At 41.0% G+C, this 24,111-nt stretch overlaps 2 protein-coding genes across 7 annotated transcripts in view; both read left to right on the top strand.

The window, feature by feature from the left end:
• The first annotated feature begins 374 nt into the window (after positions 1 to 374).
• Positions 375 to 22,184, top strand: LOC123516060 (FGFR1 oncogene partner 2 homolog). Of its 5 annotated transcripts, none has more exons than XM_045275082.1 (6): positions 375 to 396; positions 10,568 to 10,704; positions 14,871 to 14,978; positions 17,324 to 17,464; positions 17,672 to 17,794; positions 19,195 to 22,184. In XM_045275082.1, exons 1-6 carry the CDS (start codon positions 390 to 392, stop codon positions 19,372 to 19,374), a joined length of 696 nt encoding a protein of 231 aa, XP_045131017.1. In that variant the 5' UTR covers positions 375 to 389; the 3' UTR covers positions 19,375 to 22,184. The 5 variants fall into 5 exon arrangements, with proteins under 5 accessions (XP_045131017.1, XP_045131016.1, XP_045131018.1 ...); XM_045275081.1 differs by lacking the exon at positions 375 to 396 and adding an exon at positions 6,868 to 6,992; XM_045275083.1 differs by lacking the exon at positions 375 to 396 and adding an exon at positions 7,166 to 7,187.
• A 1,407-nt stretch (positions 22,185 to 23,591) lies between these two features.
• The window catches only part of LOC123516349, a 29,841-nt gene continuing 29,321 nt past the window's right edge, over positions 23,592 to 24,111 (top strand). The window contains exon 1 of one of the 2 annotated variants that reach the window (XM_045275629.1): positions 23,592 to 23,792. In XM_045275629.1, coding sequence (XP_045131564.1) covers positions 23,733 to 23,792 — 60 coding nt within the window. In that variant the 5' untranslated portion in view covers positions 23,592 to 23,732. The remainder of the gene's footprint in view (positions 23,793 to 24,111) is intronic. The other variant, XM_045275625.1, reaches the window with a different exon arrangement.

The following is a 24,111-nucleotide window of genomic DNA, read 5'->3' as shown; positions in this document are numbered from 1 at the left end:
AGTCTAGTATTTTGTTGTTGTTGTTGTTGCTGCTGCTGTTGTTGTTGTTGTTGTTGTTGTTGTTGTTATTTTTGTTGTTGTTGTTGTTGTTGTTGTTGTTACTATTGTTGATATTGTTGCTGTCTTCGTCACCATCGTTGGTGTTGTTGTTGAGCTTCTGAACACCAGCAAAAGGCTTGGGAGTTTCGTAGAGGCGTGGCGTGGCGTGGCATGGCGGGTCTGTTTGCTGCCGTCACTTGTAACCCCTGCGCCACCAATCACGCTGCTGGCACCTGCCGACCGCCACGTGGTTGCAGTCGCTTGGCCTCCGCTGTCTACAGTTGTTGTCGCCGCGGCCTGAGGGCTCGCCACTACCGGATATCAGACACCACTCAGACCACGGGTGCGGGATGAGAGGTGAGCCCTTCGTGTTGGTGTGTGTTGACAGGAAGCGCCGGGACTACGTCGTGTTGGCACTGTGCTAGTAACGCCCTCGGTTGGCAACACTGACGCGACTGTCTGGCCTAATTGATGGTTATTTGTAAATCTAGACCCACAAGAGGCGTCCCTGAATCCCCTTGTGTGTCACAACATTCCCAGGCTCCCTCTTCCCCACGTGAGTGGAGAGTCTTTGTGCCTGTTTGCTCTTTAAATGTTGCGTCTGTGCCCATGCAGTCAGTATAGACGGGAGGTGTTCACAGCACAGAGACATGGCTGACGGCTGTCTTTCTTCGTGTGAAGCCAAGGAGGGCATGCTTCCTTGCCCTACCGCTGTGCCGGACTCTAGGGTGTTAGTTCCATCAACGTGACACATATTGGTTCCTTTCTCCCTGACATATACTAAATTTTCTCTTGAATTGGAAGTTTATACTTCTATAGACTGATGAGTTAGGTAAGGGTTTCTGCCGCACTGATCTCTGCGCACGCAGGCACCCACTGCAAATTTCCATTACAGTGCATGACTAGGAAGAGGATCAAACAGACTACGGGTCATTTCTGATATACCTATAGCACTGGTTCTGCCCCGACTGTCTGCATGCAACCTCCTCCCCGTGCATGGCGGCCAGACTTTGCCAGGCACAACCCCTCACTCGTCTGCCACCACCAGCCAAGGGACGCTGCTCTCGTTGTTCACTTCTTGGCACCTCCTTCACAACCTCCATCCTCTATACTTGTCCCGGCATCGCGCCACACGCCCACTGCCACGCCTCGCAGGTCGTCACCCTGTTCCTAGTCGCTCCACCTGTGCTATGGCGCGCCTTACACCTCGTGCGTGATTGTTTCCTGTTCTCTTTTACCCAATCGCATGATAACAACTACTTGCATCGGGAAGGCTGCTAAATTTCGATTAAAAGGCATTACACACACACACACACACACACACACACACACACACACACACACACACACACACACACACACACACACTTCACAGCTTCCTTGGGTGTGAAGAAAAGCATCATCCATCATGGGAAATGTGTCATGGAGAGGAGGGATGCGGCGTGGCACCCTGTCACGCCCTCCGTGGCACCGCCCGCCATGACACTCTTCAGAGAGGCAACTCAAAGCATGATTCGTCACGGACTCGATGGTTTAAGTTGAACACACTCAGTTTAAGTTGAATATACTTAGTTGGGACTCGAGGATGCTATTTCAAAGCCAAGTGGAGAGATGATTGATGGTAGTGCCCCGTGCTGGCGCCTGGCGGTGATGGGAGCACTCTGGCACTCAGGCATACCACACACAGACTTGTATTCTGAAACGTTTTGCCCTCTCTAAATTACTATTTTCAGATACTATAGAAATAATAAGCCGAGTTCTCAAGAGTGTTTCCCCTGTTGCCATTATAGAATTTTTTTTTTTATATATATATGTCACTATAACCATACAAAAACATCCTTGAAAACCGTTGTAGCTTCAACTAGAGACTTCCCAAAAGGTGGAGGTGCGATGCTTAAGTTTTTCAGAGTACTGTGCTCCAAAGAAAACCTACCACAGAAAACTCTACGGGCGGAGGGAGACTGTAATGAATCTCTGCGGTAACCACATGGTGTAACAATCATCTTCCAGGGAAACGTTGTACCTCCTCTTTACTCTATGCTGATAACTGTATCCATCTCATTGCGAGAAGAAAATGAAAGGCAGTGTGTCCTCCAGCCCGAACGAGCCGTTAGTGTGAGAAGGCGCGGCAATGCACTCTGGGGATGAGCCACGACACGAGCCAGAAGGTTCGGGAGGAAACACGCGCTGGTGATCTTATAGGAGAGAGAGAGAGAGAGAGAGAGAGAGAGAGAGATACCAATAACAGAAAATGTTTGTCTAGTTAACACAAAAATTTACACTACATACTTGCAATATGATAACCTATATGTCTTATACATTGCACACACACACACACACACACACACACACACACACACACACACACACACACACACACACACACACACACACACACACACACACAAAAAGACGTTTCTGGCATAGTTGGCAGCGGCAGTTCAGCAGTATTGCATCATTTTGTCTATTTGTGCAAGAATTCGTTGCACTGACATGTTGTTGGTTTGTGTCTGGCGACCACGTGGAGGCGGCAGCGTGGGGTGACCAGCAAGTAGCAACAGATTGACACACACACACAGAGAATGATAACAGCAGTAGTATCAGTGATCTAACAAATAATACTAGTACTTACAGCAATGATAGCGATAACAACAAAAACCAACAATATTCTCTCTCTCTCTCTCTCTCTCTCTCTCTCTCTCTCTCTCTCTCTCTCTCTCTCTCTCTCTCTCTCTCTCTCTCTCTCTCTCTCTCTCTCTCTCTCTCTCTCTCTCTCTCTCTCTGACCGAGTCTCGTACTAGTGTTTCAATTTTATCACGACGACGCAAATAAAGAAATAGCGAGCGAGCCTAGTGTAACCCTTCTGTTGTGGCGCAAAGGAAATGTAACAAATGGTGGCAGCGAATATGGATTGCTGCCATGAGTATGACCAATTAACTACCAACCTTGACTGAATATCTATCGTTCTAAATCTCAAAAAAAATAAATAAATAAATGTGAATGGAAAGAAAACGTAACCATCCACACTCACTTTTCCGGGGCGTGCATGAAGAGTTGTTTGTGTCTATTTTTCTTTGTCACTTGCGAATCGGCAGCATTGAAAGAGGTTCACACACACACACACACACACACACACACACACACCTATAAACACCCCTCGTGGCCTGTTGCTGGTGAGAGGGAAGTAAGGACGCGAGAGGAATGAGTTTTATATAATGTTACAGTTGTTGTTAGGAAAGTAGTGTAAAAGTACTGAAAAAGATTACATTTGTAGTTGTTGTTGTTGTTGGCGGTGGTGGTGGTGGTTGCAGTGGTTGTGATATTTCTTTTCGATTTCCAGAGAGAGAGAGAGAGAGAGAGGCGATGGGGGAGGTGTTACAAGGGGTCGCGTCTATAGGAAGTGGCGAGTGACGGGATGGTCTTTGTGATGAACGCCCCAATTCATCCCTTTATTTGCGGAGTGTGTGTGTGTGTGTGTGTGTGTGTGTGTGTGTGTGTGTGTGTGTGTGTGTGTGTGTGTGTGTGTGTGTGTGTATGTCCAATTACAACTACAATTACGTTTTCCTGTCATTCTTTTTCCCACGACATTATTTTGAGTCCTTTTCTGAGTGACCTTGCTCGGGGCCTGCTTCATCGAGTGGCAGCGGTTCACCCGTCCTGCTGGCTCCCTGCTGTTGTAGGGGCGCCGTCCTCCAGGCTGCCACCCATCCTCCTCGTGTGTTCTGCTCTGTCCTCGGCGAGACACATAATAGCAACTTCTTTTACTATGATATTGGAGAGGTTTCATGGTGGAGATTTACTACTGTTGCTGCTACTATTACTACTGTTACTACTACTACTACTACTACTACTACTACTACTACTACTACTACTACTACTACTACTTCTACTACTACTACTACTACTACTACTACTACTACTACTACTACTACTACTACTACTACTACTACTACTACTACTACTACTACTACTACTACTACTACTACTACTACTACTACTACTACTAGAAAGATACATAAAAAGGTCATTAAACACTCATTCTATTATAGCCACTACACCAAACAAACACCACAAAATCTAAACCAGATAGATACATTCTGAACATTCCTTCCCCCACACACAACAAACATAGAGAAATATATGAATAATAATAGCTAAATAATAGTGTCGCCCTCAGCGAGTCCCACCTTCATTATCTCACGAGGGAGCTCCATTCGAACTGAGGTAGTGGTATTTGACGGGCAAACCGAGTTGGGAGAGATGAAAGCGTCCGAGTGTCCATCCCCCGTGATTGCGTCTATCGAGTTACACGGTGACAACACTCACCTCCCATGGTCTGGTCTGCAGCAGGGCCCGTATTCAGAGAGAAGGATCATAATCTCAAGAAAATAAGAGAGGCTGCAAGAAGCTATACCAAGAGTACATGTAGTTTTCCCTATAAGAAACATGCCTACTTAATCTATTTCTCCAATCTTCTATGATGAATTGGCACGAGAACAACATAATTAATGAGTTTCTTCCATTTACTTATCTCTTTTTTTTTTAATATAACTTTTTATTAAGCTTGAATCCGTTACTCCTTGCCGGACCTTGATAACTGACAATGGCCATTTTACTTCTGTCTCTAAAAGCACATGTACTTCCATCACTATCCACCACCATCATCATCATGCAATTAACCACTTTACCATCACCATTAGTATGTAATAAGCATACCTTCACTAGCCTTTGTAACGTAACTCATTCAATACTAACATGTACACCACCACCACCACTACCACCACCATCACCATCACCACCACTACCTGCATTCGGGAAGATGATGCAACAAGCGGTCAGTGCTAATACCTCAGACAGGGAGGGGATCTATCGCTTGATATTAGGTTATTGGCTTACTATTACGTCACCACACGCCTCTATGTGCATCAAAGTGGGCTACTGATACGTAATTTGCTCTCATAGGTGTGGTAACTGAGGTGTAGTATTACCTGTGTGTGTGTGTGTGTGTGTGTGTGTGTGTGTGTGTGTGTGTGTGTGTGTGTGTGTTTATACAAGAGGGAAACTAGCAAAGGGAAGCAGAAAATTCAAGAAAAAAAGGCCCACTTCAAATGCAAGTTCTCTAAAAGATTGGAAAGAATTAACCGAAAGACAAGGACAAATGTGTGTGTGTGTGTGTGTGTGTGTGTGTGTGTGTGTGTGTGTGTGTGTGTGTGTGTGCAGGTGAAACTGAAGGATATAAGCGTTTAGCATATTGTCACGTCCCATACATGTTGTTTCCATTAAGAAATGATTCATCAGAGAGAGAGAGAGAGAGAGAGAGAGAGAGAGAGCTATCCAACTAAGCCACACTGCGCACAACACTAATCAACCTTACCTGACCCCCCCTTCACAACAAACAGCAAGTAAGAAGTGACTGAAGGGACGGAGGGGTTAGCTGGGGCTCCCTTGAGGAGACGGAGCGAGGGTCACTCTGCTGGAGGCGTTGCAGAGGGAGGAGGGACGACGGGGGAAAGTCAAGGAAGACGGGGCCAAGTCTTAATTAAGGAAGGAAGGAGTGTGGCGTGAAATCTCAAGGGGTGTCTCATTTCCTGCCAGGGTTAATCATGGAAGTGTTAGAGAGAGAGAGAGAGAGAGAGAGAGAGATGAACATTGAATTATGGACATGTAACAGAAACACACACACACACACACACACACACACACACACACACACACACACACACACACACACACACACACACACACACACGAGTCAGTAGTAATTAAGTCCGCAAAGCTTCCAAAGAAACACTGGGACGAATGTAACTTTATTTTAGCAATCCAAAGCTTAAAATTAGCAGAGGATGTGTTCAGAAGCATGGCAGAATGACCCTAGGCAGGATATACACACATCAAGTAGCCTCATTGAACCTTCCTTCTCTCTCTCTCTCTCTCTCTCTCTCTCTCTCTCTCTCTCTCTCTCTCTCCTTAAGAAGAAAAATTAATGTAAATAAATAAATGTGGGTATAAATAAACAAATGTGTATGTTGATTGTTTCTTTCAGGCTTCTCTTATTTTTTTATTATTTATTTATTTATTTTATGTGGTTATTGTTCTCTCGCAATTCCATAGGAGGTGTGTGGTTTCATTTGCCTGGTTCGGGAGATTCCTTCGTCAACACAGCAGTGGAAGAAGGTGTTACATGATTATAATGTACTGCCCCTTGCCACACCCGTGCTCAAAACAGGTACAGCTTTCCGTCCCTTGGTGGATTGATGTGCAAATACAAACTGGGTGGTAATTATGATTATCTGATGATCACGGAAGCAAAATGGATCTCAGCAACATAATCAACTTGCCACACCTTCACATGTACGGCTGTTTCAGCTGTTGGCGCATCATCACCAGCGTATCGTGGATGTTGAGTGACGTGATAAGACAGTTTGGTCGCCCTTGCACGTCTTGGGCTCGAGCCACGCTATAGACACATCAATATAGCAACATTCCCTCACCTGCATTGACGCTCGAGGTACTTACCTCCAGGTTATTGCGCACGCGCACTCAATGACTATTTATAAAACAGTCACTCTATTTGAAGTAGGATTATTGTTAGATTATTTTGTTACAATTTGGGTCAAGAATCATGTAATAGATACATACATAGGGATAGTTGCCATTTCTTCTAACTCCAATTATTTTGTAAAAAGTATTTTTTTAAATAACGGTGCTATGATATTTTTTAATGTATATTATTAAGAATAATAAATTTTGTAAAGAAAATTTAAAGCTTGTAAGGTGTATTAAGGTATTTGAAGTGAAGTACACAAATATAGGTTTGCTTCATTTGGTGCACAGCTTTGTTTTGGTCGCGAGTGAGAGGCTGCAGCAGACATCTTGCGTGGGCTGACCTGTATTTTGGCTTATTGTGACATGACAGTTCATCCTCCCGTGCCATAACCAACTCCAGATGTATGGTAGGTGTAATGCTGTTTATTTATTTACTGCCAAAGGTTATTATTGAAGTAGTTCATGAAGTGTTAGGAGGGAGGGCAGTGAGCCCCAGCCTCTGGGGACACGGCAACCTAAGACACAGTGCTGGTGTCTGGCCAGGTGTGCAGCTCCCCAGAAACGGGCGTCACCTACAACATCCTTACGGCCCCACAGACTGTGTGAGTTAGAGATGTAGCGATAGATCAGCACTATATTGCAGTAGATAGCCCGTGGAGGGAAAAGTGTGTGGCCTTGCAAGTGTAGGTTGGGGCCTACCTCAGCTGGAGGCTTAGCACACAGGCACAGCATCCCCCACAGCCTTCTGGACCTACACCCAGCACAGCCTCTCTCAATACAGACTTAGAACTAAACAGCTTCAGGCACTGATATTGTTCCTTCACTCTTGGCAGCACCACATGATGTTAAAAGATGATCTGTGTGATAAAAGTGAAAGTTTCTGCCACAATTGAAGTGTTACCACTTATGTTCCTCATCCACCTTTCTTGTCTCATTTCACTGATGTGTATGTTAATAGTGCTGGATTCTATTACAGTTTCATACAATAAACTCTAGATGGTTTTGGCCTCTATTAGGTTGTTATTCTTACTATTTACAACATATCCAATAAGTACACTACCTGCTGCAAATTAATAATAATGCTGCAATAAGTCTGGGAATGAGTTGTGTCTGTCGAGTTTTGTTTTACTACAGTTTCGTACAGTATACTTTAGATGGTTTTGGTCATCCTTAGGTTGTTGTTCTTACTATTTGGAACATTTCCAATAAGTACACTACCTGCCGCAAATGAATAATAACGCTGCAAAAGGTCCGGGAATGTGCTGTGTCTGTCTAGTTTTCTCAAAGTCCAGTGAGCTGCAGCAGAGCTGTGGTGAGCTGGGTAGACAAGTGCACAGAGACATCTGTGTGCTCAGTTCAACCATGGCCACCATTTATCACTCACATATGCCTCCCCCACCCAAAGTCCCCGATTCTCAAAAGGCCCCCAAGCTTGTTGGAGGAGTTGGGGATGACGGTAGAGATGGGGGATACTGTATTAAACTATAAATTTACCGAGTGCTGCATTACGGCTACAAAATTCAGGTCAACAATGTTTGATTAGTTTAGTGACGAACATTCTTCTAAAAGAATCTTTTTGCGTCTTGGCATCAAGAAATGTGAAAATGCTTGTGGCCTTTTTTGAGCAGCTTCCCTTCATTCAGAAATGGATGCTTTTGGATGAGCAGGGAAACAGTTTGCCACACTTTAAAAGTTTTGTAAAAATATTTTTTCTGTGCACAACATCCAACACTGTAAAACTTGGGTTTTTTAGGGATGAAAATGAATTGTACCTTGTGAGATAATATTCTCTTCTTTTCCTGCTTCCTTTCTGCAAGCAGTACAGCTGACAGTATGTTGGTACTTATGTTTGCTCCCTGTTGACAGAAAAATTAGCTTCGGACTTGGGGCCACGGCAAGACTTCTTAAGTTGACAGTTTGGTGCTTTTGGCTTTAGGTCTTGTTCTTTTCATAATACTTTAGCATAGAATCTGTTTTTCCATGTCCAGTATATTTTAATCTATGTTTAACTTGAAAAATTCAAATATAGCTACTTATAAATTAATACTTGAAAAATTCAAATATAGCTACTTATAAATTAATACTGAACTTTCATCTTGGGCAACCTAATGATTCAATGGTCCAAACCCATATGAAGAAATCCTACGAGAATAAGCTCAAGATACTAAGTTGATGAGGCCACATGCTTACAGTAGAGCCTCTAACACTTTGGCACTTACATGGTCTCTAACAGATACAAATGAAAGACATGAATAACTGAAAGGCGGTCTTTGACATGCACGCCTATGCTACAGGCGTCACCTTTACTATGAAACATTTTTACCAGCAAGTTATACTAGAGCTGTAATTTTGGAAGCACAAACTGAATTGAGAATAACAGAAGCTACTGTATGTGTGATACTCAATGATACTACAGGTATTTTGCTTTAAGCAGCATTATTTACAGTTTATGATTAAACAACATTTCTGGCCTTAGAGAGATTTTTTTAACCAAAGCTTTTATTCTCTCATATTTTACCGCAAGTTTATATTACTGCTAGCAGTATGAGGAAGAATGCTTTCCTCATTAAATTACCGACAAGATCATACGTCAGACAGAAATAAATCTACTGCAACTCCAGCAAAGTCTATGTCAGCAGATTCAGACTCTTGTTTCATGCTTCGAACAATATGGACAAGAGGAAGTCTTTATAAGATGCCAACAGAGAAAGCTTTTGACAACAGGAGTAGTTGTGTCAATAGCTGATGCAGAGAGATCCTTCAGCAAATTGAACTTATTAGAAAATTACTAAATATTCACCGTGAGTGGGGAGCGATTGCTGAGCCTGTCTTTCATCAGTATTGAAAGATATTTCAATGTCATTAAATCTTGAACCAATAATCACAAACTTTTATTCTATTATAGATAAAGAAAAAATTGTGCTATAAATCTAATTTGGTTACCATATAATTGACCAAACTGTTGAAGCCATTAATGATTATGTGTTCTTTGATATAGTTAACAAGCTGTAAAGCGTAGCATAGCATGAAAATGTCAGAACAGTAATTTTCATTTTGTGGCTTTTGTTTCTTATCTTCCAATTTTGGGATGATGTTATGTTGGACTACTAAACATTTTAATACCTGTTATCAAGTAAACCTGGCAGGAGATTTTTCTTCCTTGCCCTCCTCAGAAGTAAAGTCCAGCATTAACTGTGAGGGATCACTCTTCTTGATTCCCAGAGTTTTTATTTTGTGGATTTCCCTTACCTTGCTGGTAGGGATAGATTATCTTAATTCAGTGGTTTTTAAACTTTTCTTGAGTGAGTACCACTTGGAGATCCTGTACTGTCCCTGCATACCACCTGGTTTGAGAAAAACTCGATTCTAGCAAAATATCAATTTATTCATAAGTAGAATACACAAAAGAACTTAACAACAAAAAACACAACTCAGTTTAATGCAAAGAATGCATATGTTTCTTCTCCACCAGCTGATCAATGCCAGATTATCTTGTGTAAAGCAATGATAATTTTTCTAAAATTAATTGATTTAATTTAACTGAATATATCATATGATCCCAAAAGTGCTCATATGTATATCACTTGGAAGTTCTTTGCATATCTCAGGTTGAGAACCTCTAGCTTAATCAGACAATATACTGCTTTATTTCTATATATTTTCAGAACAGCCGTGATGTTTACATGGATACATATATTAATTTTCTTTTCCTTTCACATGCCTACACATGTATATTGTTATTAATGAATAGTGGAGAAGTATAAGAATAGGATGTAAATGGAGTGATATCTAAAGAGGACAGTCTTATCCTATAATGGCTGCTCCCCAAACACACACATGTAACTTTAAAGGTACTACACCAAACTTAATCATTGTAGGACATCAACTTACCATTTCGCTCTCAGCCCACAGATGCATTTGTCAAATATTTTTCCGCAGTGACAGAGCACCTCAAGGTAAGATGTGTTCTCTCCTTCCACAGACAAGATGTCGGTGTTACAGCAGGTGCTGACTGATGCCCGCAAGTTGGCCACCAGGCTGCGCGACCATGACTCCTCAGCAGACTCTCTCCTCTCGCAGGCGCAGGGCATGTACAAACATGTGGAGAGCATGAAGGAGGTGAGTAGGAATAGTGCTAACTAACTTCCCTTCACATTCCTCTCACCTCACACTTCATTTCATATTCACATTCACACTCATCATTTGTAACCCTTCCATTGCAATTACATTGTTTACTTTTGTATGGCTTATCTTTATATTCATGTATAAACATATGAGTTATTATTATTATCATTATTAGTATCATTATTATTGTTGTTGTTGATGTTGTTATTATTATTATTATTATTGTTGTTTATAAAAGGCAGCAATAACAATAAAATATTATTATATATATATATATATATATATATATATATATATATATATATATATATATATATATATATATATATATATATATATATATATACACACACACAGGTGTGTGAGTATGTGTTTTCTGCGAGGTGGAAAACGACTTGATAGTTACACAATGACGCGTTACATGTCACCCAGGATGTGTAACCCTGCACTTTAATTTTTCTTGGTGTGCACCAATGGGTAATGGAGTAACGAAAAGAGAGAGAGAGAGAGAGAGAGAGAGAGAGAGAGAGAGAGAGAGAACCTTAAATTTCTGCCTCGTGTCATGCACTGGGCACTGCTACACTGGAGGACGTTTGCAGCACATAAAGTGTTGTGAAATTTTCGCCGTGAGAATTTTTGCATGATGGAGCATGTTTTGGCTCCAACTTGCTTCTCAAAGGTCACATTATTGGCTTCACAAAGGTAGTGGTGCTTTGTGTACATGTCGACTCGGCAGTCGTGAAGAGCCGCATTACGGTGTGCAAGTGTTCACGTGTGCTGAAGCCCCACGCAGCCAGCCGCCCGGTGTTTCCTGATCGTGGCGCTGTAGCTTGTTGCTGCCTCACTGCACCACGCACGGACCGGCCTGCCAGGGATCACCAAGGCGGGATAATAGCTAGGGTGCGTGGTCTCATTTACAAAACACATCTCTCCCTATGCGTCCTTTTAAGTGCAAAGTTTGTTTACATCCATGTTTTCATGTGCGATGTTGCACAATGGCCGTTTTACTTTGTTTCCAGGGGAGCTCTTAGAAATAACCAAACGTATGTGAGCTTAACAAACCATTGACGTCACTTACCTCCAGTTCTTTGGGGTCAAGCCGGTCACCGTCCTGAGGACGTGTGTTTTGTGTGTGTGTGTGTGTGTGTGTATATATATATATATATATATATATATATATATATATATATATATATATATATATATATATATATATATATATATATATATATATATATATATACATACATACATACATACATACATATATATACTACTACTACTACTACTACTGATGTAACTTTTTTAATGAGTGACTTAGGTGTGTCGTATAACTGTTTGGAGAGCATTGGATGACTTTATGTGGAGAGGCTGAGGGCGTTGCGTTGTAAGGGGAGAGTCATGAGTTTAGGACAGTCCGCCCCGCGTGCCTGTCGTGTCTGGGCCCTGGACAGCTCAGGGTCACCTCCTACTCAGGCTCAGGGATTGTACAAAAAGAAAAATCGGCTACCTAGCCACTAATGGCACACTTGCATACTGGTTGACCATAAGAAGTCAGTGTGGGTTGAGTCGTGGTAGCGAGCAGGTGTGCGAGAAGTGTTCGCTGCTGCTCCACAAGTGCTTCCCCCGTCACGCCCGGCGCCCCCCAAGCTTCGTTCACTATCCGGAAACTGCCCGTGACGTGGTAGGCCTGGTCTGTGCGTCTCATTTGCTGAGTAAGGCTCCCTGCACCACATGAGGGATCCTGACGCTTCGTAGGATTCCATGAGCGTGGGCGTTCGTGTAGCGTGTTTGGAGGCTGCCAACACGCGGCTTGTGCCGTGACGCAGCCTCACCTGCCAACATGCTGCCCGCGCTGCGCACCTGTGCACAACATGATGCGAGGGGAGAGTACGCAGCGGAGGTGGATTCCTCTCTCACCAAGACAGTGTGATAGCCTTGGATGAACACAACGGGAATTGCTGCGCAGCCTTCACGAACACTGCGTAACTAGCGAGCTGTGGAGGATCAAGCCAGACTGCTGCATCGCACAGGGAAAGCAGCAGTCGGTGTGAGCGAGTGCGTGTGTGCGTGAGTGTGTCAGGTAGACGTGTGGTGACGGTGTGGGGAAGTTGGGTAGAGACTTGTCAAATCATCGCGTCCCTGACATTATCATAGAGGAATCGGATTGGCAGTACCCTGAGTTGTGTCAAGGTGAACAGTTTCCCTGCAGATGCTGTCCACTCACCTACTGTCCCGCTATACGCACGCACTCCACAACGTTGCAGTGTTAACCGTAAACACATTACATTGCTCTCTCTCTCTCTCTCTCTCTCTCTCTCTCTCTCTCTTATAATGGAAATCCTCGTATTACCGGTATTGTCGTGACACGCAGGCCAGGGCAGGGATATAATTATAATGGGACCATGTATTGAGGGCTTTTATTTACATTATTATTTTTTTTTCTCCTTTCCTTAGTTTCTGTTTTCTTTCTGGATATATTTCATCCTTCATGCCCTCTTCTTCCTCAAAATTCTAGTTATAGGTCTTCCTCATGAATCTTATCTTTCCCCCCACCCCCACTGTGACTTAGGTGGGCGACATTAGTGTGGTGAAGTGAAGTGAAAGGCATGCAAGCAAATCTAGATATATTTTGCCTAGGTCGGGAGTGGTCTTGTGTAGAGGTGAGGCAAGACAGGTAGTTAGTGGTTTGTGGTTGTATGTGTTGAGGAAAGGAGGGAGCTACAAACAACGCAACATGTATGGTTATTATGGAGTGGTGTGGTGTGTGATGTGTGTGTATGGAGGAGGTATGTAGTGGGAGTTGCAGGTGGTATAAGTAGATGTTAAATGAAGCTTATGATATGGTAAGGGAGGGAGGTAATAGGTGTAATTATGATGATTATAGAAATATCATGCATGGAGGATGACTTGAAAAGGATGAATGTCAGAGAAATGATGACTGCAATATATATATATATATATATATATATATATATATATATATATATATATATATATATATATATATATATATATATTATGTGATGCAATAGAAAAATCTAGTTGTACAGAGGAAATAAATGGAGGTTAAAGGAAATAATAATAATAATAATAATTATAATAATAATATGAAGATAGGAAAGACAAGTATAGAAGAGGAGGGAGAGAAAATTGAGTGTGGTTGCTAGTGTGAAGCCTGAGGGTGGGAACAAGATTGGTGCAAACATAGTAGAATTGAGGTGGTGGTAGTGGTAGTGGAGAAAAGAGATTGTGAAGGTGATGGTGGTGGTGGTGTTTGCTAGTGTTGGGTGTGGCAACTTTCACTTGTTTCCTCTCCACTGGTTTGGCTCTCACTCCATCTCCTCCTCCTCCTCTCAACTCCTCATCTCCTTCCTATGATTGGTCCTTTGTCATAATTCTCTCTCTCTCTCTCTCTCTCTCTCTCTCTCTCTCTCTCTCTCTCTCTCTCTCTCTCTCTCAAAAGAAAATAAATAAATAAATAAAAAAAAATCAGTACTTGTATATATTCAGAAATGCATGTTTGTCTTTATGTATGTATATCCTCATATAGACACAAACATACCCTTAACTAGATCATAAAATAAGTGCAGCGAGTAAAAGATAGAACGAACCATAAGACTGCAAGAGGAGATGGTGCCTTGTCATAGTGTGTGACAGTATAGCAAGACCAGAGACACTTCTAGTCATTGTTTGGTGCAAGCAAGAAAGGAGACAGTAAGCAAGCAAGCAGAATGAGAGGAGGTGCAGGAAGCCTCTCTCATGCTAGCTGTTCTGGTGGTGGTGGTGGTGGTGGGAAGGTAGAGGCTCACTCCTCCACCCCCACCTCCACAGCAGCATCTTCACCCCCAACCACTGCTACCATTACACCCACACCACCCAAGCACCCTCCCCACCACCACCACCATCACCATCACCACCATCATCACCGCTCCAAGCGAAAGCACACCGTGGTATTTAAGGTATAACTGTTTATTCTCTCTCTCTCTCTCTCTCTCTCTCTCTCTCTCTCTCTCTCTCTCTCTCTCTCTCTCTCTCTCTCTCTCTCTCTCTCTCTCTCTCTCTCTCTCTCTCTCTCTCTCTCTCTCTCATGGAAAATTTGTACTAAGGAAATGTAATTGTTTTTTTATTTATTTCTCGTTTTTTCTGTGCTCGGCCAGTACTGCGAGGAAATGAATGAGTTGAATGAGGCGGCCAACAACAGACCTCGCAGTGCCCTCATCCACTCCATCCAGCAGGAGAACAAACACATTCGACAACTCCAGCAGGTGTGTAGAGAGAGAGAGAGAATGGTGTATTTTTATCGATACTATTTTTAACCTATTTACCTTTACATTTGCACTTTTTTACATTACATCTAGAGGATTTATCACTTATGGCATCAGCAGAGAGGAGATCAGTGTGAGCTGAACCATTGATTACTCATTGTGTTATATAATGAGTGTTACTAACTCTGTACTGCTTTTGTAATTTGTGTAAGTATTGTGCAATATGTTTGCCATGTACACACTCACACTAACAGCTAGACAGGAATACACACACACACATACACACACACACATGCACACACACACACACACACACACACACACACACACACACACACACACACACACACACACACACACACACACACACACACACACACACACACACACACACACACACACACACACACACACACACACACACACACACACACACACACACACACACACACACACACACACACACACACACACACACACACACACACACACACACACACACTAAGGATCTACCAACCCTGGAACAGAGAGAGAGAGAGGGATCTGATACCAGTTTATAAATTGATTAACGGAATGGATCAAGTGGATAATGAGAAACTAAACCTGAGAGAAGAATATGACATTAGAAGCACAAGATCACATAGTAAGAAAGTGAGGAAGGGAAGATGTCTGAGAGATATTAAAAAATATAGTTTCCCACAAAGATGTGTTGAGACTTGGAACAGTTTGAGTGAGGAAGTGGTGTCAGCAACGAGTGTGCATAGTTTTAAAAGAAAATTTGGATAAGTGTAGATATGGAGACGGGGCCACATGAGCATAAAGCCCAAGCCCTGTAAAACTACAACTAGGTAAATACAACTAGATAAATATACACACACACACCGTAAAGTGTAGTGGTTAGCATACTCAGCTCACAACCGACAGGGTCCGGTTTCAAGTCTCGGCAAGCAATGAGGCAAATGGGCAAGCCTTTTAATGTGTAGCCCCTGTTCACCTAGTAGTAAGTAGGTACAGGATGTAACTCGAGAGGTTGTGGCCTCACTTTCCCGGTGTGTGGAGTGTGTTGTGGTCTCAGTCCTATCCAAAGATCGCTCCATAATGGGGAGGACTGGCTGGGTGACCAGCAGACGACCAAGGGGAATTACACACACACACACACACACACACACACACACACTACACCGCGTAGTGTAGTGGTTAGCACACTCGACTCACAATCAAGAGGGCCGGGTTCTAGTCCCAGGAAGTAGCGAGGCAAATGGGCAAGCCTCTTAATGTGTGGCCCCTGTTCACCTAGCAGTAAATAGGTACAGGATGTAACTCGAGCGGTTGTGGCCTCGCTTTCCCGGTGTGTCGTGTGTTGATGTGGTTTCAGTCCTACCCGAAGATCGGTCTATGAGCTCTGAGCTTGCTTCGTAATGGGAAAGACTGGCTGGGTGACCAGCAGGTGACAGAGGAGGAGGAGGTGAAAGAAAAAATTACACACACACACACACACACACACACACACACACACACACACACACACACACACACACACACACACACACACAAAGTAGTGGTTAGCATGCTTGGCTCACAACCGAGAGGACCCGGGCTCAAGTCCAGGCATGGCAAGGCAAATGGGTGAGCCTCTTAGTGTGTAGCCCCTGTTCACCTAGCAGTGAATAGGTACAGGATGTAACTCGAGGGGTTGTGGCCTCAGTGTCCCGGTGTGTGGTGTGGTCTCAGCCATACCTGAGCTCTTTCCATAAAGGAAAGGCTGGCTGGGTGACCAGCAGCAACCATGTGAATAACACACACACACACACACACACACACACACACACACACACACATTTAAGATAGTGAATGAGATGTAGTGGTATTATAAGTATTGCATACTGAAAGCTGTCCAGATGGATCATCTGTCCTCATGTACTCTTATGTTCATATGGGTTTCTCCTTTATTGTCATGTATAAATGTGTTGTAATTTGTTGTTTTTCATATTGTTTTCAAGAAAGAAATGTTTCATCCCTTGTCTTGTGAAGTTTCCATTGCCATAATTATTTTATATTTTGGGGTGTAGTATTTCAAGAATCATGAATCTTTTGTTGAGAGATTTCCAAGATATATAGAATCCAGTAGTTGTGGAAAGAAGTTAATAGCAACACAAGTTTATGCCTGACTAGTTCTGCTTTTTCAGCTTCTCCATTCCTCAGAGAAAAATATAAATTTCATTTAGTCTGTAATTAACATGTGTTTCTATACTTTTGTTTGATTCACTGGACTCCACTTGTGAAACTTTTGTTTTGTATGCTTTGGACAATATTGGTGTTGTATTTATATATCCTTTGGCATTCAGGAAAACAAAGAGCTGCGTTTGGCATTAGAAGAGCACCAGAACGTCATGGAACTGATCATGTCCAAGTACCGACAACAAGTGGCCCAGCTGGTGACAGTCAACTCGCAGCCCTCTCAGCCCAGCACTCAGGAGCAGGCCAAGGTAGTGTGTCTCTCAGCAGCCTGCCTTGGTAACTGGATCCTGAACCCAACCTGTTCACAGATTATAGTAGATAACATAATAAATGTTAACATTCTTTGGAATAACATGAAATTTGTTTCAGAATTTCAGAAAAAGAAATGCATTCAGATTTGAAAATCCTAATTATATTTGTAATTGTATAACCTGTGCTTTTTTCCATCCACTCAGCTTTCAGCCCACATTGAGCGAGTGAGTGAGATGGTGGCAGTGATGAGAAAAGCTGCCACCCTCGGAGATGATGAGACCAACCAACAGCAGAGACTCATCACTGCACTGGCCACAGAGAACAAGGTGAAATACTATTGTCTCCTTCACCATAGCTCTATGCATTATAGCATTCTCTTTCCAGAAATAGTGATTTTGGTTAATGTCTGGAAGGAGATGCAATTTGAACTTTCCTTTAGTGAAAAGACAAGATAAATGTTGAATTTGAAATTTTAAAGATTTTTTTTCAAAGATTTCCAAGATAAAAAGAAAGATTTGGATTTACCATTTTGTTTTTTTACTTGAAATATTAATATTGTTATTGTTGGTAGTACTAAAATTTTGGGTTTATCAATTCATTGGTTATTGGTTCTCAGGCAATAACCTCACTGGCAGTTATCGATTATCAGTTGTTGCTGGTAAGGTTATTGTTATTGATTTATTGATTATTGTAATATATCTTCCTTTATCACATCCAGCTGTGGTTAAGACCCATGTTGAGTACAGTCTTCACTGTTGTTTCAGAAACACATTGAGTACTGTTTGAAGTTTTGATCCACATATTACTGGAAGGGCAGAAAACTAGCTTGCAAGTTTAAAAGGAATAGTGTTGTTACAGGTTGAACCTCCTTAATCCGGTAGTCTTTCATCCGGCAACACCTGTAATCTGGCAAAATTTTTGTTTGCCAGAATTTTTGAATTGGCCGAAGTAATTTTCCTGACCGCCTGGGCATTCGGGGTCAAATTTGGATCAGTACCACGCTGCCGCTCATTGCAAGCACCACCACCCCAGGTGCATAAAAAAAAAAAAAATTCTGTAATATTTGTCCCTAAACATAGCTTTCAAGTGACCAGGAAGTGATTGTGTTGTATGTGAACCAAAGAAAAAGTGCAAACATGTGACAATATCAGTGCAACAGAAAGTGGACCTATTGAGGAAGCTAGATAAAGGTGTTTCAGTGCGGACCCTATGCTAACAGTACAACATTGGCTCATCAACCGTTTATGATATAAAAAAGCAGAAGAATCAACTTGTCAAGTTTTACAGTGAGTGTGAGAGCAAGAAGAACATGGAGGTTCATAGAACACCTAAGGAGGGTAAAAGCTGTGATTTAGACAGTGCTCTCATACAGTGGTTTAAGCTTCGGTGCGCTGATAACGTCCCTGTATCCGGCGAGATGATAATGGCGCAGGCAAAAATTTTCCACACTAAACTTAATTTACAACAACGTGTTTTTCTATATACTTCTGCATGTATGTTTTCATGTACAAGTATCATATATCAAAACAATGTTACAGCTACACTTGTATAATGCAGGGTAAGTATATAGAGGGTGTTTTGGGGACCACCTATAGTTCGAATTTTCCAGGGTCCAGCAAGTCTAAGGTCCGGTGGTTGCCAGATTTGGGAGGTTCAACCTGTATCTTGATTTCTTTATTGACTCACTCTTAATCTTATGTCTTACTTAAGAACTTTTTTTGCACAGGGCTTGAGAGAAATGTTGAACATAGCTAGTCGTTCAGGCTCCCTGCAGCCGCGCACCAATGCTGTTGATGCTGGCACACAGACTGGACAAGATTCACCCAAGTCAGAAGAAGATGCCTCACAAGATGTACAGGAAGAGGAGTCAGCATCTATAGATACTCATAAATCTTCAGTCTCATGATAAAACTTACAGAACTAAACTTAAACTTTTGCCTTCCTCTCTTCTGTTTTCAAAGTTCAGAAGAAATGAAAATTTTGTCTTTACTTAGGCAAGCAAAGTGCCAAGAACATATGAGTGTTTGTCTTCAATATATATATATATATATATATATATATATATATATATATATATATATATATATATATATATATATATATATATATATATATGAAGTGATTGAATGTTACCTGCCAAGGATAATGTTTTGCTTGCAAGTGAAGATGGTGTGAGGTTATGAAGAAAGCAAGTGTGAATGCATGAAATCATGTGCAGAAGTGTAGCATCGTTTGTATTGATGGCAGTGTTACAGGGTCTGGCTTGCCTAGTAGTGGAATGTCACTGATTTTGTTTGAAAAATTAGTACCTTCGCTAGTTAGCTTTCTTATGAAGTCATAAGTTATTTTTTATTTTAGGTGAGTAAACGACCATTGAGACCATCAGTAATTTTCAAATATCTAATTTCTTTAAATATATTGTCCTGACTGGACCAGTGCTTTGGAATACCTGTGAGTCACGTGACTATGACAGATCATGTGACCTTGATTTATAAATATTTTTTATCGTCATTATCACAGATTTTTATTATTTAAAGGAGCTCCACAAGTATTTGCTATGAAAGTATAAAAAGGTAAAATAGTGAAGCTCCTTCCTTCCCTATAACTATTAAAATGTTTATAATGAGAAGATTGGTTTATTTAAGACAATACGTGAATTTGTTGTTATGTGCTACTTTTTTCTTTTAAGTAAATTATGAATTATTTCTTGCCTTGAAATCTGTAATTTTATTTACTTGAATGTAGAGGCATATGTAATATTACATCAATATCAAATAATAGTGCTCTCTCTCTCTCTCTCTCTCTCTCTCTCTCTCTCTCTCTCTCTCTCTCTCTCTCTCTCTCTCTCTCTCTCTCTCTCTCTCTCTCTCTCTCTCTCTCTCTCTTGTAGATCATTCAAATGCAGCAGCTCATATTTATTCCCATTAGCATTGTATTACACAATGTTGTGCTGCTAGAAGCTGTAGGAGACTGAAGTAAGCCATCTACTAGTTACATTTCTGTGGTCATATTAAGGTCAAGGTACAGTATACAGCATCATCTTAGGTACTGAAGTTTTTTCACCATCAAGACTTTATTTCCTCCCAGATAATGAATTAAAGGAGGTGTAATAAAAGTTTTAAAGCAATTCTTGGATATGAAGTATTTTGTCAGGAGTGACAGATTTTTCGTTAAAATATTCAGTAAACTGTGAATGCTGCTTGAAGCGAGTTTGTTCCATTAGTGAGTATAAGAAGGAAGAATTTTCTGTGTTATGTTGTGCAGTAGTGTTGTAGTACAAGCAACATACAGTTTTATTACATAATTACTTTTATCCGTAGGACCAGTCCACTATTACTGAGAATACATCCTTTAAGTGTCTACATGCAAATCTAGTCCTGGAGATTGCACCACTATATCTTTGAAAACAGAGAATGGATAACCTACCACACATTCCTACTTCATCCATGTTTGCTTCCTTTTGTGTGTGTGTGTGTGAGAGAGAGAGAGAAAGAGAGAGAGACTATGAGTGTATGTGGAGACATGCATACAAGCCACTGCTAATGCGCATCACTCATTCAGGACTGGTCCACTGCCCTTATCATCTTGGAAGTCTCAGTTTCTTATTCAGATCTATAAACTCTTTATAAATAGTAAGATTTTCAAAGAAAAGAACATTTTAAATGTTACATCAATTTGAATTTTGAGTCATTAAAGATATATGAAGGAATTGTGCCATCATTTTTGCTCTGTCTGTGTTACAGATATACATACTATAGCCGTAAGTATTGTTACTAGCAGATTTTTGCATCATGATCTTATGCCATGTATAATGTACCATTTAGAAAGATCCATACAACATGAGGTCACTCATAGTCAAATAGTATCACTGTGTCACCCTCTTGCACCCTGATCTGTGCCCCTCATTAATGTTTGCAGCACCAGTGGGATGATACACAGCGTAGAGCAATCCATGAGCAATCAATCCTGGCACACACTTCATTTGATGAACTGAAGGAAAGGTTCTATTGGTGCAGCATCAGCTTTGAGGTCTTGTATGAAGTGAGAATGTGTTTGGTCCTGATGTAATGAACTATTCTTATTGTTACTTTCCATTGTGAATGTGAAGTGACTGCTTATATTGCTGCTGGAAATTAACTTAAAAGGTAACAGTTTGCAATTTATAAAGTAGTGTGTTAATGCACTTCATTGTGGAAATTCTTATAGGAACTTATATATCAATGGGCCTCTTTTTTTCTCTCCTGTGTAACTGCAACAAACCTTAGTGTGTGTGTGTGTGTGTCTGTCTGTATGTGCGCGTGTGTGTGTGCGCACACGTCATCCCTCTCTACCCCCATCTCTTCATGCCCATTCTCAGACTATGTAATGACATGTAAACCATGACCCTGAATTTACTGTGATTATATCCAGTTGGAATGAAATTTATTATGCATAATGATACATGACATTAGCCCTCAATGACAGTTGATTTTTGCATTCAGTAACTTTTTAGGTGGAAGCAAAATATACCTACCAGTCAGGCCTTGTCTTTTGATGAGTAGGTTACATATCTGATTTTCTTAGGGATTGGTTGTTTATGAGTTAGTTCGCAGCAAATATTCAGTATGATATAACTCGCCAACCAAGTCACAATATTGTCTGGCTAGCTCAAGGCAGTGGCTGATGTGCCCAACCTGCAACTTCATCACATGTTCCAATAAACATCAATATTTGGTGCATCTCCAGTTTGTCTTATACCTGTGGTGGGGAAGATGCAATGATTTGAGATCCTATCCTCATGAAGACCAGGGTCAATCAATATACTGTATTTGCTGTACCCACCTGCCAATAATGGTCCTTTGGAACACACAGGTGTAAAGTAATGTACTATGTCTAAACACTTCAAAACTGCTAATATGTCTACATACAGAGATGATATTCCCTAAAATGAAGGATTATTGTTAAACTGAGGCATATGGTTACATACTTTCACATTCTGAAACATTTCCCTTCACTTTGGCCATTGAGCTACATCAGGCATTAGGATCTGACAGTTTATGTATACCGACCTGTGTCTTTCCTGACACCTGACACAATCCACTCCTTAGACAAGTATAGGTGAACATTGCAACAAATCTGTATCTGGAATCACACACTCAAAGCTGCACCTCATTCATCTGTCTTCCACCAAACTTTTCAATCCTACTTGTGGTCCTTCTCTTATCCCTACACTTTCTCTTTGGTATTTAGTAACTTTTTTCCACCATTCATGCCAGAATCCTGCCTGAATCATCATAATACATCATGCTTTGCTCAATCAACCAAATTATATAATATCAGTTCTTGTTTGCGCTCTCTCTCTCTCTCTCTCTCTCTCTCTCTCTCTCTCTCTCTCTCTCTCTCTCTCTCTTTGCATGTGTGTAAATGCAAAAATAATAATAATAACAGGCTTACTACTGTAGCATAAACTTTTACTTTCTATATACGACACCTGGAAAATTCTTTATTCAGTGCTGAGAGATACAGGTGCCTCACTATAAAACTCGAGAGATTATGAGATAGAGCAAATTATCATATTTGTACAAAAAAGGTATTGATTTAGTATAGGGATGTTAGATAAAAAAAAAAAAAAAAAAACTAAGACGGGTTTCTTAATCTTTTTCTAGTTAAGGACCCCTAACTGAGGTATAAGTCCTACCCGAACCCCAGGTAATCTACATAAACATCGAACCGAATGTTAACTTAGTGGCTGACACAAACTCAATATGCTTGTACACTGGAAAGGATATTATTAGATCAGAACCCCTTGGAGTTTACAAAACCCATGTTGAGAGCCCCTGAACTAAGTGATATAATGATACAATAAAGAATATATATAAGAAAATTCTAAATTTAATTTTGAGAGGGTAGCTGTTTAATTTCACACACACACACACACACACATATATATATATATATATATATATATATATATATATATATATATATATATATATATATATATATATATATATATATATATATATATATATATATATATATATATATATATATATATATATATATATATATATATATATATATATATATATATATATATATATTACTGAAGTGGACGATGACCTAATAGATTAAAGGAACCAATTTAATGAAAGAAAACGGAACACAGGTCAGAGAAGGTGTGACGGAATGCACTGCAGGTATGTTGTTCCTTTTTAGTGCCTGACGAAACTTTACTTTTTTAACGTGAATGCAGCTTGACAATCCTCTTCCTGCCTACGTACAATGTGCCAGAGCTTCAAAGACCATCCTGAGAAGCCGTCCTTGTCGAGGAATTTGGATAAGGTAAGTGACAATATTTTGAGACATTTTTTTCCTTTCCCATCCAATTTGTCTATCGTCTCTGAACAATCATAATATGGGTCTTCTTATATACTCTAGTGCAGTGTGATTTGTCGTATACGGTGAAGGGACCCTGAAATATGTAGTTAATGTGGCCAGGATAAAATAGACTTTGTGTGTGGGAGGCAACCCGTGACGTCACATGTAAACAGATGGCTTGCTGGGTTACTAAACATTTTCTCATAGTGAAATACATACACATACATAGGAAGGATGAGTGACAGGAGGCCTTGCGATCTATAAGGAGGTAACTTGTTCACTA

This window comes from Portunus trituberculatus, chromosome 40 (genome assembly GCF_017591435.1).
Source record: "Portunus trituberculatus isolate SZX2019 chromosome 40, ASM1759143v1, whole genome shotgun sequence".
NCBI lineage: Eukaryota > Metazoa > Arthropoda > Malacostraca > Decapoda > Portunidae > Portunus > Portunus trituberculatus.
This window is presented reverse-complemented; position numbering and strand designations above follow the sequence as displayed.

Coding starts and splice junctions, on each gene's coding strand:
- LOC123516060 (XM_045275079.1), top strand. CDS start 14,445: ATGAGAGGAGGTGCAGGAAGCCTCTCTCATGCTAGCTGTTCTGGTGGT. Junction 14,673..14,870: donor AGCACACCGTGGTATTTAAG/GTATAACTGTTT, acceptor GTGCTCGGCCAG/TACTGCGAGGAAATGAATGA. Junction 17,795..19,194: donor CACTGGCCACAGAGAACAAG/GTGAAATACTAT, acceptor TTTTTTGCACAG/GGCTTGAGAGAAATGTTGAA.